Below are 17,135 nucleotides of genomic sequence, written 5' to 3' on the forward strand. Positions count from 1 at the left end.
AAACAATCAGCACCAGTTCAAACCAGCAGTCTAAATTGTCTTGACTTCACTGTGATCAGGTGGCAGCAAAGGAGGGACCCAAGGTGGCGCAGCGCCAGGACAGGAGCCGTCACCGCAATCAAGGCGTCTCCGTGGGGTCTGACGGCGGGGCCCGGGGCTGGCTGCTCTCAGGGCCCGGCCGCAGGCGCCGCTGCAGATGAACGGAGCTTCCCCAGTGGGAGTCCCATGGCCCCATCTGCTTCTGTCTGTAGGAACGCAGCAAGCCTGCGAGCTCCTTGAGGAAACGGGCTGTTCCTTATGTGTTCACTCACTCAGGGAACCAGCGTCTCCTGCAGGCTCCCTATCTATCAGTCATTCAGCAGGCATGTGCTTCATGGCCATGGTGTGGCAGGGAAGGAACAAGGTGGGGGGACAGCGAGGAGGACGTGACGTGCACCTCATCCCCTGTGGGTTCACAGGGAGGGCGCAACAGGCACAGACACTCACAGGGGACTCAGGAAGAGCCACTAGGGGTGGCACAGGACAGCTGTGACAGTGTCTGGGGAGAGGATACGGTTTCCCTGGGCCCAGAAGAGTGAGCAAGCATGACCCAGCCAGGAGAGGGCATGAAGAGACGGCAAGGGGCTACGCCACGGGGGAGGGCACGTCTAATGTCAAAGGTTAATGTCAAAGGCAGCTGGCAGCCCCGTCCCAGACAATTCAGCTCAGAGGCCACTGGGTAGAGCAGGGTGGTGGCCACAGTGTGTGTTGAGGACATCTGCACAGGGGCCCACCCCACATGGGACACCAGAGCCCAGCCAGGGGAGGAGGGCCCCCACATGGAAGGGCGGCCTGGGCTGCGGGAGCATGAGCAACAGCAGGGGCAGGAATCAGGGCCACCCACGGGGCAGGTCATCTCGTGAGGAGCTGTGATCGGAGTGGGGGGGTGCTGGGGTGGAAGAGGGGGACAGGCTGCATGTGGGCAACTGGCAAACCAGCAATTACACCAAGAAGGACAGCAAGTGTCAGTGCCAGGGAGGTGAGAGAGAGAAGTAGAATGAACCTGGTGGTGGTGGTGGACTGGAATCAGAGGCGCCAGTGTGGACTTGGGGATGTCAACAGAGAGATGGAGATGCTAAGTGTGTATATTTTCATGCATACACACATCCGCCATCCACACCCCAATAGGAATGATCGTGTTTGGACCTTTCTTTCTAAATATGAGTCTTCGGTAAGGGGACCCAAAACACCTTGGAAAGCTGACGACATCAGGGCTGGTGTCAGGATGTATCTGGAGCACCTGTGCCAGGAAGCAAGGGTTTGGCCAAAGAATGATCAGCAATCAGCCAGAGGAGCTTCTCCTGGTTGAATCTGGTACAATTTTATCATGAAAATAAATAATGACCATAACCTACATTGACTCTCTGAATAAAACAAAAAATGAGTCGTCCATACAAACAGAAGTTAATGAGAAAAGGAAGTTTGCTGAGGAATCAGACATTTACATAGTTCCAAAGCACCTTCCCATAAAATACTTATTGGTTACAAAGAGAAAAAAGTAACTTTATAATAGAGAAGGCTGGCAGATGCCACCTTTATCAAATGATCAAAATGACCATTAGTAATCAGACAAATGGAACTCATGAGCCACTGGAGAAATGGGAGAGGACACAGCATTGCTTCTGCGACATTCCTGCTAAAGACTCATGACTGAGCATGGTCTCCAGGACACACCACGGGAGCCCCAGCTGACGGCGTCTACAGAGAGCTGGTGGCTACCATCTGACTGGGCCACGGTAAGGCAAGTCACAGAAAGATCGAGGAATTGTTTCAGACAGAGGAGATGAAGGACCTTCAATGACTCGGTGCAGCAAGGCACTGGCACTGGACCTGGAGCCCCTGGTTACAAAGGTCACTATGGGGCAGCTGGCACAACTTGAATGGCTCTCGGCACCAGGGCTGATTTCCTGATTCTGAGGGCTGCGTGGTCATATAACAGAAGGTCCTTGCGTGTAGGAAGCACACACTGAAGAATTTGGGGTGGGCTGAGGGGTGCATCAGGTGAGTCACTTACTCTAAAATGGTTCAGGAAAAGAAGTTCTCACTACTGTACTTGCAACTTGAAGTCCGTGCATGACAACAAAGTTATTTTTTTCATTTTCCTTCTAAAGGAGGTGGTGCAACGGGATATCTCATTAGAAGTCAGGAGACTTGGGCTTAATCCAGCTGTAGGCCACTGGCTTATATATGATTCTGGGAAGTGCAATAAATTGAGAAAAACATGGATTTTGAAATCAGTGCCTGTGTTTCAGTCCACGCTCTGCCACTTGGGCTGGATGGCCTTGCATTGCTCTGCGTGTCTTCCCACAAAGCACAGGATAACACTGCCCGCTTAGAGATATGCTGTAAGGCTACATTACTCATTCCTCCAGCAGATATTTATTTAGTATGCAGTAGGTACACATTCTAGGGACAGTCCTCGGGTCTGAGAATGCAGTGATGCACTGAAGAACAGATCCTTCCTCCATGGAGCTTATACGAGTGGTGAGGAGACAAACAAGAAAAAAACTGTATATATAATGAACATCAGAGGATTATAAGGGTTGTGAAGAAAATAAAGCAGGCAAGGCTTTAGAAGGTGATGCATGAAGGGGTGGGGAGGTCAGACAAGTACAGGAAAGCAGAGAAAGGAAGAGGAAGAGAAGAATAGAAAAATGAAATGATTGCACAAAACACAACCAAGAAAACACAGATGACAAAAGCCAAGAGAAACCATAAAAACAAAAAGCACAACAAAATCTATGACAGAAGTAAGACCAAACATATGTGCCAAGTCAAGGAACGTAAATGGCCTAAACTCACTTATTACTGAGAAAGACTCAGGTTGGATCACAAAGCAAAATTCAACTCGTGCTCCGTCTAAGAGAACCACAAGGAGAAACATATATCCCTCAAATGTTTACAATAAAGCAACAGGTTTACTGTGAAGTGCACCAGCCAAAAGAAAAGCAAAGCTGGGATGGGAGTTTAATACCAGACGAGGCTGAAGGGGTGGCAAGCACTGAAGGAGACTGAAGGGCAGCGAAGTGATGAGGCCTTCATGCAGTCCGCACACGGACACCGCCGTCCACACCGAGCACAGCCCGGGACGTGTGCTCTCATCCGCAGGCACGAGCCCACTCAGGGCGAAGAGGACCCACATCAGCAAGAACTGTACTTCACCTCTCAAAGTCAGTGGCACATGAAATAAGTATGGGTCTTAAAGACCAAAGCAACATAATCGATAAAGCAGAGCTAACTGATAGATCTTAGACCCAATAAACTTAAAACAAGGAATATGCCTTCCTGTTAAATGTCAGTGGACTAGACACAAAAAACCCATTAAGAAACCTCAATAAATTCCCAGAGTTGGGAACAGTATGGCTTAGAATGCCATCACATCAGAAAGCCATAGCAAATTCAGAAGACAAAACAACTCTGTTTTAAACAACTCTTGGGATAAAGATAAAGCAAACTAAAATTGCAGAATATCTAAAAAATGTCAAACATGAAAATGTTAAATGCCAGAACATGGTTCAAGCAGTAATCACAGGGAAATTCAGAGCCTTAAATAATTACACAAATTACAGAAAATTTTAAATAAATGAATTAAAAATCTAACCCAATAAATGAGAGGGGAAAAATAATACAATTTAAGCCCACATAAAGCAAAAAGAGGAAATTAATAAAGAAGCAACAGTTACTGAATTAGAGAAGAGAAAGGGCACAGAATTAATGAAGAAAATAGGTAATCTGTCAGCCAACTTAACAAAAAGACACAAACTCAAAGAACAAGCAAAAATGGGGAAATAACCTCAGGTAAAGAGGCAGCTACTACCTGTAGATACTTTCTCTATTAAAATGAGCTACACAAGCTCTTTCTGAAGTCATACAGAAGTAAATTATGAAAGATGGTCAGCGTCTGTAGAGTTTTGATTTTTTGCAAGATGAAAAATTTTGAGAGACTTGTAGCACAAAAATGTACATATAATTAACATTATTCAACTGCACCCTTACAGATGGTTACAGTTGAAGATGTATGTTATGGTTTTTACCACAATTTTGAATTTAAAAAAGCAAGAAAGTTACATTGAAGAATTATCATCAAGCAAACAATAAAATACACTGCACACCCATAAACCACCAGGGTGGTACTGGCTCCTGGGTAGGAAAACAGAGCAATCGAAGGGAGTCCAAAAATTGTCCTAAACATTATGAGAAAATGACATTGCTTATTAGTGAAGAACAACAGATTATTTATGAAATAATAAATGAATAAAATTTTTCTGTAATTTGTGTAATTATTTAAGGCTATAAATTTCATGTGTCCTTTCTCTTCCCTGATCCAGTAACTTAGGGACAATTAGGTAGCTTTCTGGGAAAAGAAAGGTGACCCAGGCCTCATCCTTCATCCCTTAGTAAGTTCCAGATAAATAACAGATTTCAGTGCTAAAACAAATGAGCCCCTGAAAATATTAGAATTTTTAAATGTAATCTAAATAAGTCTTTCTAAGTACGATACAAAAACAGAAGATACTTTTAAAGAGATTGCTAGATTTAAAATAAGTCTTTGCCAGCCTAACTCCCTGGTGCTGGGTTAGCATTCTTACAAGGGTATACGGTGCAACAATGTTTATAGTGGCGAAAGAGCAGAACCGACCTAAGGGTCCATCAAAATAAGGAGCCGAACGACATCCACCTTAGGCCGTGATTAGGAATCACACGGACGCACTGTGGGTGTCCAATGGAATGATGCAGCTAATTCCTCGCAAGAGAACGGGAAGCGGCAGGGAGCTCTCACCTGGGGCCACCGAGGACAGAAACAGCGTGGAGAGGACGGGGGCTGGAGCAGCACGGCCCGTGGGGAGCCCAGGGTGGAGGACGCCTCGCTTTGGGCACCTCTTAAATCCTGAAGCATGCCTGTGAGTGTGTTATCTCTGCAAAACAGATAAAACAAGCCAACACTGGCTGCTTGGCCTCACGGAGATCACACGTCGGGGGAGGCTCGCTGGCCCTGTTCTGAGTCCCCCGCGGGTCAGGCCTGGGCGCCGCCCTCACTCTGCCGCTCACGTGCTGCGCTGGCAACGTAGTCCTAATTTTTGGACTCCCTTTCTACAAAACAGGAGTGGTTTTTCCAATTTTATGGAGCTTTGTGGGGACCATGTGACATGAGGCACGGTAACCACTGGCAGGGGCCCGCCCCAGGGGCTTTTCCAGAAAGGTAGTTACGCTGACTGCTGGTCAAGTCTGGGAGCCAAGATGTTTCTTGGCTTCGTGGCTCAGTTTTGTTAAGATCAGGGTGCCAGGGCCCACTTCTGAGCAGAAAATGTCGTATTTTTAGCCAATTCTTCTTAGCTGTTTACTTACCAGGGATTGGTAACCTGGCACCTGCCACTCTGTGGTGGTCTCAGACCTTAAAGCTGTGTTTTCCCTCAGAGCTTAGCTGCGCTGGCGCCCGCTGCCTTCTCAGCCCCTGTGGCACAGTGAGGGGAGTGTCTCTTGCCTCCGGCTGGGCAGACTGATCCCAGGAAACGTCAGGCACTGGGAGGTCACCCATACAACACACCTTGAATTTCCCAAGATTAAGGCCAATGATGAAAATGGCCCCATGTCCAACTCTCCCACGGGCAGATGCCAAGTGCAGAAACCCCCTTCCAAAGAGAAGAAAACTTCAGAGAAAGTGGTAGGCAGCTGGAGGGGAGAGCGTCGAGAGGTGGGCCCCGGGGTGGTCGCCCCAGCCTAGCTCAGAGGGCACACAGAAGATGGTGGGTGGACACATGGGTAGGTGGAGGGATGAGTGGATGGGGGCTGGGGACATGGAGACACAAGGACCAAAATTCTAGAAGAGCGCTTCAAGACTTGCCCTGATGTCACTGCTGATTTCCTGGGGATCCCTGGGTCAGTCCCCCGCCTCCCCAAGCCTTGTTGTCCATCCTCATGGAGAGAAGAGGACAATACACTGCTAACCACCTTCACTGGAGTCTAAGAGTAATGGTGACAGCCCCAGCTGAGCTGGCAGGAGTCGGCCACAGCACCGGGGACTAGACAGGGAGGCCCCTTCTCCCACAGCACCCGTGCCCACTGCCTCCTGGCCCATCCATCAGCCTCCCCCTGATGAGGAGGCTGAGCCCTAGTCGGGGATGTGGGTGCTACCTGGCCCCCACGATGCCATCCCTGAAGCCAGGTGCACCCAGGCAGACCCAGGACACAGTACCTCCTGTAACCTGCCCCCCACCCCCATGGTCACTGCGCCACAGAGCTCGCAGGCTTGGGAGGAGACCCAGAGTGGACAGGCAAAGATAACTCGGGTGGTAGGCGGTGAAGGCTTCCTGCCTGCAGGGAGGATGTCTAAGCTGAGTCCTGGACGGTCAGTTATTCCAGGTGCAAGACGCTGGAGGCTACGGGGTACTTCCGCTTCACTGGCGTGGGTGCCGGGCCATCTCCCACCCTTTGTACTGGAGCTCTCTCTAGGGACCTGGCTCAGAAAGATGTTCCCTCTGGCCCCAGGATCTGAACCCCTGGCCTGGCTCATGGTTCCCAGCAGCAAACCCTGCTGAGCAGTCAGGCTGTGTTGTGTCTTGGCACAGGGGTGGGACTGTGGGCCAGGGCCGAGCCTCGCTCAGATTGCCCCTCACGCCTGATGGAGCAGGCCCTCCAGCTGACGGCCACGCACAGACACTCGGGGTGACCTGGTGCTGTCTTCCCCTTGCCAGTGCAAGTGTAGGTCAACCTAGCCACCCTGGAGGCCGTGCTGGCCACACGGAGGCAAGGTCTTCAGGAAACGCCAGTCAGCCTGCTCTGCAAGCTGTGTCCTGGCATCTGCACCAGGTGTCACGGGGCAGCCCACAGGCAACATGGAGGAAGTGCCATGGTGGGAGCCAGGGAAATGCAGGAAGGGACACGCAGCTCAGCAGTGGGGCAGGCACACGGAGGCCCGTGGATGAAGGAAGGCTTCCTGGAGGGAGAGGGCTGGCTGACTTTGAGGGCACAGGTGAAAAGACCTGGCAGAGAGGGGCACAGGGCATGCTGGCAGCAATGGGGGGCAGCGCGCGCACCCTGGGGAGACGGCAGTGGGAGCGTGAGGAAAGGACGGAAGCCAAAGAGGTGGCTGGAGTCAGGGAGCCCATCCCATGCACTGCAGCCTATCCTGGGGCGACGGGGCCGAGGGGGTTTTAAGAAGAAGAGTGACATAACCAGGGTCACATCTGGGAGGGCCGTTTGGGCTGCGGTGAGAACCTGAGGGATCAGATCAGAGGCAGGGCTGGCAGTTTGGGGACAAATTATAATCTTTTCACTCTGCCATAAAACATGCAATGTTTATTCATAACAGCAGGTTATCACGAAGAACAAACGAGGTGACAGGGAAAGTCACTCAACAGAGCTCCCAACGCACTGCAGGGAGCACCCCGCAAATGCGGCTCTTCTTCTGAGGGAATTATCACAGTGCAGCAGGCCCCCCGAACACTATTTTGAATGTAGGGTGTTTGGGACCAAAGGGAAGCCTGCAGCGGGGGGCGGGTGGAGGCAGGGTCCCACGGAGGTGCGGTGGCAGGCTCTGGAGACCAGCCCTCAGCCCAGGGACCCGCTGGTGCCCCCCTGGTGGCTGGCAGGGCAGAGACAGCAGCATGTAGGGCATGCTTGGCACAGAGGGGGCCCCCATGCGCAGGGCTGCCGCCCCAATGGAAGGACAGCTGGGGGCCTGTTAATCTCACAGGGTTACCCCCAAGGTGGGGGGTTAGGAATGGCCTGGGGCTTTTTCTTTGTATAGAGGTTTTAGGTTTCCATCTTTTTTCCTTCAAAAAGAACTTAACTACTTTCATAGACTTTATAAATTGTCCCTATTCTTTATACATTTACATATTTCTGTTTGGCAAAGGTGCCAGAGGGACAGTGATGTGGCCCCTGGACTCCCTGTGCCCTCTGCCTGGCCAGCTGGGCCTCAGACAAAATGGCTGGCAGCCATCCTGAGCCCTAGTGGGTGGGGGTCCTCAGCTCAGGCCTCCGAGCCTCCTGGGGCTGCCAAAACCACCCAGTGAGCTTGGCCCGCAAGCCCGGCCTCATCAGTGGGCCTGAGCGCTGCCCCACACCTTCCCCCAGGAGCAGCTGTCTGGAGAAATCCACACAGCCCAGGTGTAGACACTGCTACACCACCCGGGATGGAGGCAGGGGTCAGCGGCAGGCCCCGCTGCCAGGAAGGGCCGGGCCATCCACAGCCACGTGCGGCTGCCCACCCCTCTGCCAGATGACTGGACAGGACCTGGCTCTCTACTCCCTCACCCAAGGTGTCCCTCACAGAATTCGTTCGGTGACCTGTGGCAGCCAGTTCTGCGTGAATCTCCTATTAGAAACAAACCAGCCCTGCACGGGCCCCCACATCACACTGTTTGCTGAAAGGAGGCTCTGCAGGAGTGGGGGCTCATCCCACTGCAGAGCCCCCGGGAGCCCTGGGGGCAGCCCTTCCTCGGAGGCACAGACAGTCCAGCTGCCTGACATTCCTGGATCTGGACTCCCGAGTGGGGCTGGCTGGATGCAGAAGGTACCCCTGGGAGAGGAGCAACAGAGACTTGGTGGGCCCCATGGCGCCTTCCGGATGGCCTGTCCCCAAGGGGGTCCCTGAGATCGGTCAGCGCCACAGGCTCTGCGTCCCGCCCCCAAGGGCATGGCTGACTCCTTCACAACCAGGTGCCTGCAGGGTCTGGGGCTGCCTCTAGCCTCCGCTTGCAAGACTCACAAGACACCTGGCTTAGCTGACCTGGCTCCCGCCTGCATCAGACCTGGAGTGTCCTCAAGGCAGGGATCTAGGGTAACTTGGGTCTGTGTCCCCAGCACTCAGGCCAGTGCCTGGTGCAGAGCAGAAGGTCAGTAGAGAGGTACTTAGTGAATGAACAGATAAACCCACTGATCCAAGCATCTACATGCTCCACGCAGCCTCAGGTAATGTGACCCCGATCTGTGCCCCTTCATTAGTGCAAGGGGACCAGTAGTGATGACCTCACAGACTTGCGTAGGCTGGACACACCCCACGGAGAGTCTGGGTGCAGGTCAGGCTCCCCAGGTGTGAGGGCATCGTTCTCTCGGAGGCAGGGCACGGGGAGGCCTCACGTGGCCACTCTCCCACGAGCGCTACCTGCGCATCGCAGCTCTCGTGGACGGGTGCTCACGGGTGGGGCTGCCCGGTGGTTATCTGGAGGCCATGCCCTGGAAGTGCCCACTCCGTAATGTAGCCAACACAGACCTGCCCCGCTGCTGCCAGTGGAAGCGAACCCCAACTACTGATGCATTGTGGAAGCTGCAAGAGGTCATCGGTGAGGGTAAAAAGGAGCACAGCAGCAGGACGGCCAACTCAGGGTGGCAGGCGGTTCACCCCTTCAGTCCCCACCACTGGATATCTATGGAAACAACTGGAAACAGACTGTCTATCAGGCAGCGTGCTGGGCTCTGCAACCCACCCTCCCAGCCAGAGGTGCAGCCTTCAGCAGTTTGTAGGACCACTCTGGACACAGTCAGGAGGCGTCCGGGGAGCTCCGGCCTAGAGATGCTGACTTGGGGCCCCACCTCAGGTCCTGCGTGCGGCCCCAGGCCATGGCCCTGCTGCAGCTCTGTCCTGCCCTTTGCCCTGACTTCGGACGCTCTCCAGAAGGAGTAGGTGCCCATCACCCCCAGCATCCCAGCATCGCCCTCTGCATGACCGCACACAAGTCCGGTGTCCCGCACTGGCCCTAGGCCCACCTGGGCCTCTGAGAGGCAGCGAGCAGGCACTCGCCAGATCACAGGCATCCCTCCTAACCTTCAGTGAGGGTTTGGTGCCCTCAGCACCTCTGGTTTATAAATAAGAACCCCAGGCTCAGACAGCTTGTCCACTTGCCCGAGGAAGTCACACCAGGAGACAGCAGCAGAGCCAAACCAGGCATTGTGCCAAAGCCATGCCCATCCGTGACATGCGCCACCACCATTATCACACAGCAAAGGTTGACGGCTTTACTCTGCCACCACCCCACAGAATATTAACTTCAGGGAACCGTCATGGAGGGAATGACCCCAAAACAGAAAAGGCTCTGCATACAAGTCCCTGCATGAAACTTACATATCAACCAACATCTGAAAACAACCAAAACATCAATTAACAAGTTCAAAGTTATTTTGCATCCACTGATGAAAGTAGGGGAGGCCTTTAATAGCATTGGTGAGACACGTGTACAACACGGGAAATGTTTATGTTTCACCACATGTAAGAAAGGACACAAAAGTACAAATACAGTTTGATTATCTCTATGAACAGAATTTAAATTCGGGGATAGCAAAAAGGCTGAAATGCACAGAAATGGAATGAAGCAGAGGCCATTCTGGGGGCTGGGAGAGGGTACTTTCTCTTTCCTGATTTTCCTTAGCTCTCTACAATGACAATGGATCCCTTTTATGCAGTTATCTAGTGGAAACATCAAGATTCCAGTGTGAAGACATCTGCCCTTGACCCTGGACCTGTTGCCATTCAGCTGGGCAGGGCTGGACAAGACCAAGTTGGCCGAACCACGGTGTCCCCGGGGGGAGAAGGAGGTGTGCAGCGGGCTGAGGGTCAGAGTGAGGGCGCAAAGCCCTCGCCTCGCCGGGCACGGGATATGCACTTCCCAATGGCTACTTTAAAGTAGCAGGCCTTAGTTCTTTAAGCTGTCCACGTGAGCCTGCTGACAGAGAAGGCATCGTCAGCCCAGGCCAAGCAGGCCCACGGTGGGAAGCTCCAGAAGCCCCTGCCGGGTGAGGCTGGTGGGGGCCAGGCAGCCTGTGCAGGGAGGCCTGAAGCCCTCAGGTCAGGGGCCCTGGGAGCGCCCCAAGTCATGGGTGGGTGCAGGGAGTGGGGAGGTCCAGGACCCGGTTAGGGGCGAGGAGCCGCAGGCCCGAGGCGTGGGGCCCAGACAGAGGAGACAGAGACGGCTAGGACCCTACCCCACTGTGGACAGACGGTGGGCTGGAGGGGGGCGAGCAGAACGCTCTCAGCGCCACCCCACCGGACCTGCGCTCACAGCAGGAGCCAGAGAGCCGCCGCAGGAGCCCCAGGCCCCGGTGTCCGCCCCATGATCCGTGGGTACAGGGCCACTTGACAGAGCAGCGTAAGAGCTTTAGAATGTCCACGTCTTTTGACCTAGTAGCTCCAAAACTAGGAAACTGGCCTAGTCAGAAAACCAAACCAAAAGCTATACATAAAGATGCTCACTGGAAACAGCCAGATAGGGTGGTCATTAAACTGATTACTGCACTGCCATCAGGAAAACTGTGTGCCCCGTGTCTGCAGAATGTTAATGCCTAAGGACAGGAGCCAGGCCACGGCAGGATGCGGCAGGACGCAGTGTGACAAGGCTGCCGCTGCTGGGGGCACCTCACGGCAACAGCTCGGTGCCCCGAGCAGAAATGCCTGTGGGGTCCTCATGCTGTTTGTTAAGTCACCCATCTTCTCCAGGATACACCATTAACTCCTGTATTGTTTGCCACGTGCCTAGGACAGGTGGCCCAGACATGGTCAACTGCCAAAGAGAAAGGGAACACCTGCGTGGAAACCAACACAAACGCGGCAAAGGCCCCAGCTGCCCCAGGCCCCTTCCTCTTGCTCTGCAGTGACTCAGACCCTCCCGGCTGCTGCGCTGTGGACAGTGGGCTGCTGCGCCCTGGGGAAAGAGTCCTCTGGGCTGACGTGACACCCTCATTCACACTTTGCTGCATTTTGTTTCATGGGGCCGGTTCCCAGAAGCCTGAGGGTGTCTGACCCTCCTCAGCTGCCCACATAACTGCCCACATAGCTGCACCCAGGTGACCAAGACACAGGACATTCCAAAATTCCAACCTGGAAGCATCCAGGCTGCAGTGGCTCCCAGAGGAACACACAGCAACACCCTCTCAGAGCCAGGAGCCCCTCCTTCATCTCTGGCTGGGTGAGGGGGAGAGCCGCCTGCATGTAAACCCCGCCCACTAGCAGCCTCGCCTGTGGGAGCAGGGAGCCCGGCGAGGTGCAGGGAGGGACGCCAGGGGAAAGGTTTGCTCTTCTCTTCCAGCCCCTGGGATAATGTTCATGGGCATCTAGCATGCAAAGGGGGAGACTGACATTAATAACTCACTGGATTAAAAACCAGCCACCAATTTACTGTGATTTCTGGGGTAAAGGAAAAAAGTCTATAAATATAAATATATATAACTGATTGAAGCTGACCCAAAGTGCATCACAAAATGAAACCATTTCCAGAGAATAATAAAGCCTCTCACTTCAACAAAAATACTACATTTAGTTTGTTTCTCAACAAAATCTTTTCGCCTGCTGTTTAGAAAGGCAGAGACTGAGGGGAAAGCCGCTGGGCTGGTTTATGCGCTGAATCACGGTGACCTCTCGGGGGCCGAGCCCCAGGCTGTGCTCTGATGTTCACCAAACTCACACTCTTCCGTGCTGACAATGTGACAAGCTGTCACAGCTCCCCCAGGACAGAGGAGGTAATAAGCACACCCTGTTCTACCTGGCCACCCCCGGTCCAGACGCATCTGCAGAAGACACGCCCATCCTGACATGGGCAAGCGTCGCCACGCAGGACCACAGCACCTGGAACCTGAGGGGGTCTGGACAGTCGTCCCACATCTGTACATGCAGGGCACCGATGCTTTCACAAGTTTGTGCTGAAGGTGCCCGCAGACAGGTGGGTGCAGACCTGCCCAGGGCCACCCAGCAGACACACGCATGCACGCACACACGCACACAAAGACGCCAGCAGCACGCGGCAGCTCCCCGGCGCCCGAGGTTCCCACGAAGACCTCAGGACCCACCGCCACGGACGCGCTTGTACATTAGAGGCCCAGGGCTCTTTCCCCGGGGCACCGGGAGTACTCACCCCACTGCAGAGGAGCCAGCTGCAGGTGCTCCAGGACCAGCTGGCTCAGCAGACCTTCCACGCTCGCCTCGCCTGTGCGCTTCAGGGAGGGGTGACATCAGTCAAGGAAAACCCGGCTCCGAGACAGCCTCCCAGGCAGGAAACCTCCCATAGCCAGTGTGTGCCCCCCAGTTAGGTGACGGTCCAACCAACCACTAAACCATCACCTGGTGCTCCTCCCCCTCACCCCAAAACCAGGTAACCTGAGCTGCTGTCAGATAAAGAGGGGAAATCACTGGGAGATTTTAATCTGACAGCTACATTTGCTGGGGGGAATAATGAAAATGGAGGTTGTGGTTCCGTAACAAAGCGTGCAAACTATGGCTCACGGCCCGGTACAACCAAACGCATACTTGAAGCATGTCAGTTCCATGCTGGTTTCCGGTCTGTCCTCTTACATCATTATGTAATCACACATATTATCACAAGTGGGCACTTAACGTGAGTTCATAACTGAGAAAGTCATAAAATCTCTCAGCAAGTGGATGAAGACATCAGGTTCAGAGATGCAGGAAACAGGCCTCCAGGCACTGAGACCCAGCAGCCCAGCAGTTCCCAGAAGCAGACCCGTAAGCCCCTCTCCCCTTCCTTATACATCAGAGCCCCTCTATGGAAGCTGCGATGGGAAGGGAAGGATTCGATTCCTCACAGTCTTTGGTGACTGGGGGGTAAGGGGGGGGCCTCTATCTTCCTTCAGCAAGTTAATGGCATGAACAAACACACAGTGTGTCTGAAACGAGATGCATTGAGGACGCTGGATGAAGAGACAGAAACCTAGCTCTTGAGAGGCTGACATGCTGGGCAAGACAACACAGTAACGGCCTGGCACTCGCCAAGCCAGAGGACAGCTGCGTCAGGATAAAGCTGTGCGGGCAGAGTGGGACGGGCCGAGGCCGCGGGTGAGGGGACACCAGGCCCGAGGGAATGCAGACCAGAGCTCCCGGGTCTCTCCTGCCAACGGACTGGTGCTTCGGGGTCTCTGGTCTTGCGTGTGCTGCACAAAGGGGATGTCTGAGCGCAAAGGCCCCAGGCAGAGCTAGGGCACCACCCTCCAAAAGTCCAGACCAGCACCCAGAGGCCGGCCATGTGCAGAGTGGGCCTTGGAGGGGAGCCTAGCGGTGAGGTGTGGGGACACGCGGGACCTGTGCCTATGTCTCCACCTCGAGTCCTCCTTTGGCTACTGTGGACTTCCAGTTCTCCCAGAACAGCACGTGCTCCCTGGATCCCCTACGCTCCCATATTCTGTGCTCTTCCCTGGAAACGCCTTCCCTGCCTCCCCCCAGCCCCCACCAAACTTTATTCACCCTGTACCTCTCAAGCCTCCCATGGGGCCTGTCCCTGCTCTGAAGGCCCCTAGGCATCCTCCTGGCAACCGGCACAAGCTGTCTGGCCTCACCACTAGCCTGTCTGCTGCGTGAACACAGAGCCTTCGTCCTGGGGCCCAGGACAGTGCCTGGTTCAGTGCGGCTCAGTGAACAGTTCGATGAATAGATGAAGCCAGACGAGTAAACATCTGGGCCAGTGATGCAGGGGCCACCCCACATCTGCCTCCAATGCCCACAGCCCTTCCATGTGCAGCCCAGAGGTGGGGAGACCCAGAGAACTTCCCTCCCACCTGGTGCACACGGTCCCGCAGACGGCCCTGTAGGTGCTCAGGGCCTGTCTGCCTCAAGCTCCCACCCACACATGTCGTTTGTTTCACCACATCCAACCTGAGGGTCACACGCATCCCCTCCCTTCCTCACCTCTCTTCAACCAAGAATCTGAGCGCCTGGCAGCTGTTACTGGAAATCTGGGGTCACACAGAGGTGTTGCGGCCCCAAGCAAACGGCACAAGCCCTCTCCTCTCCTTTCAGTGGGCAGGCAGCCCTGTGCGGGGTGGGGGGTTCAGGGGGCCGCAACCTAGCTGTGCATCTTGGCACCATGACCAATGAGCAATGGTCAATTCATTTCAGCTCTCTTGTCTGTTTCATTATCTGTAAAATGGGCTTAAGAGCAACACCAACTTCACAGCATCGCCATGGGGGATCATTGGAAAGCAGTCCCGGCCCACAGCGTGGCACCCCCTCTCCTGGCACCCCCCCACCTCAGGAGACAGACGCTTTCTCTCCCACCTCGGGGATTCAGCCACCACTGGTCGCCTCAGACTCCTCAGGAATTTCACCCTACCGTAAGCAACTTACCAAAGGGTTTCTTCCACAGATAATTCTCTCACTAAGAAAATTCCCCAAATGAAAATTTCTTGATCTCATACACAGTCTGCTTGTTGAACTGATATCGTGATTGCCATAAACTTCACACAGCACTTTTAATTATCTTATATGGTCCCATGACAATCTAGGAATTAGGGCTCATTCACCTCATTCACTAGTTCAACAAGTTGCTAACGGAACAGATGTCTGGGGAGAGGGGTGGTCATCTGGGTGAGGCCTGAAGGTGGCTGGGGAGGTGGAGCTGAGGCTGGTCCAAGCCCCACGGCACCCCTGGCTTGCAGGACTGCAATCAGAAACTGCCACCTTTAAATTCACTGAGCGATACATTAAGATCTGCGCATTTTATTGTACATATCTCAATAAAAGAAGAAAAGAAAATTCCAGCCTTCAGCAACCCCATGTCTGGGTTCGCACCTGAAAGCAGTGACAGCAGGGACTCAAATAAATCACCACGCTCATCGCAGCAAGAGTCCCAACAGCCAGAAGGTGAAAGCAACCCAGTGTCCACGGACAAATGGGTGAATAAACAGCACGTGGTCTGTCCACACAATGGATACTGTAGCCCTAAAAGAAGGGAAATTCTTCAGTACACCACAGCATGGACAGGCCTGGAGGGCTCTTGTGAGATGAGTCCGTCACTACGGGACAAATACTGAATGATCCCACCTATGTGAGGTCCCGAGAGCCCACGGGTTCATAAAGACAGAGGAGAAGGGTGGTGCCAGGGCTGGGGAGGAGACACTGAGCTGGTGGTCACTGGGGACACAGGGTCAGTTTGGGAAGATGAAAAATGCTGGAGATGCTGGTGGTGGCTGCACAACCAGGTGAGTGTGCCAAATGCCACACAGCTGGCAGTGAGGATGGGGAACTGGAAAACGGAATGTGTTTTCCTAAGGAAGGGGGCCTGTGATTAGGACCAGCGGTGGACACCCCGAGGCGCAGTGAGCACCTGCAGAGAGCAGGGTCCCCAGCGGTAGGGGCGTCTTGAGAGCTGAGTGCCACGGGAGACCAGGAACTTGGCAGGGCAGGGCCAGGGCGGGAAGAGCAGGGCACTGCAGCAGAGGCAGAAGCTAGTTCGGCACAGGCTGGGAGAAGTCCGGGGAAGTGGGCAAGGGCAGCAGCAGTTGGCACATTTACACTCAACAGATGGGGAAACTGAGGCTTCAGAGCGTGAGAGCTGCAGTGCCCGCACCCAAGGCCTCAGCACCGCAGTGGAGGCAGCTTCCCCATCAAGCCGATCACGTATCTGTGTGGCTCAGATGGCCCGTGTCCTTCCCATTCCCAGGCCAGTCTCAGCAAGGGGTGCCCCCTTCTCGGTGCCAGGGTGGGAGTGTGCATGCAGGAGGGCATCAGGGAGGGCCCAGGGAAACCACAAAGGCCCAGCCCAGCACCCCACAGCTCCATTATCTTGGCCAAGCCAAGTCCTATTTTCCCTACAAGGAACCTACCCAGTGGAAAGCCTGGTGTCTGGGTTGTCAGGGACCTCGGAGATGACCTGCACAGCCCCCTGCCCCTGCCTGAGTCAGGACCGGGCAGTCACTCCCTGCAGGCACAGTCCCAAAGATGGGCCAGGGCAGGCGTCTGGTCTCAGAGGCCTCCATGCAGCGCCCCTAAAGCCCCTGCTGGGAGCGTAAGGGCTGCACTGATCTCAGGGGTAGCCCCAACGCCATGTCATGTTAGGTGCCTAGGAGCCCCCAGGGGACAGTCCACAGCCAATGACTGATTGTCACAGGGAGGGAGTGGGCAAAGGCCAACGCTGCTTCATGATGAGACCAATTTCTGGTCCAGTCAAGCTCTAGAACGAGGCCACCCCTCATCTTCCCCACCCACTCTGGTGTGCCATCCCCCCTGGGCTTCTCCAGGGCCCTCCTCAGGCTTTATGTATATAATCAGGCTGAATGGGAAGGGGCCCAAAGCCACCTGGACAGGTTTTCTCCACCTAAGACAGGGAAGGAGACACTGGTCTCTGCTGTGAACTCTGAGCTCCTGAAAACAACTTACT

At 54.2% G+C, this 17,135-nt stretch overlaps 1 protein-coding gene across 9 annotated transcripts in view; it reads right to left on the minus strand.

Annotated features, from left to right (window-relative positions):
- TRAPPC9 (trafficking protein particle complex subunit 9) overlaps nt 1–17,135 on the minus strand; it is a 615,203-nt gene that overhangs the window by 100,644 nt on the left and 497,424 nt on the right. For all 9 annotated transcript variants that reach the window (XM_057497647.1, XM_057497644.1, XM_057497645.1 and 6 more), the window contains one exon: nt 12,882–12,972. In XM_057497647.1, the coding sequence (XP_057353630.1) occupies nt 12,882–12,972 (91 nt within the window). The remainder of the gene's footprint in view (nt 1–12,881; nt 12,973–17,135) is intronic.

The sequence above is a fragment of the Manis pentadactyla genome, chromosome 3, assembly GCF_030020395.1.
Source record: "Manis pentadactyla isolate mManPen7 chromosome 3, mManPen7.hap1, whole genome shotgun sequence".
Classification (NCBI taxonomy): domain Eukaryota; kingdom Metazoa; phylum Chordata; class Mammalia; order Pholidota; family Manidae; genus Manis; species Manis pentadactyla.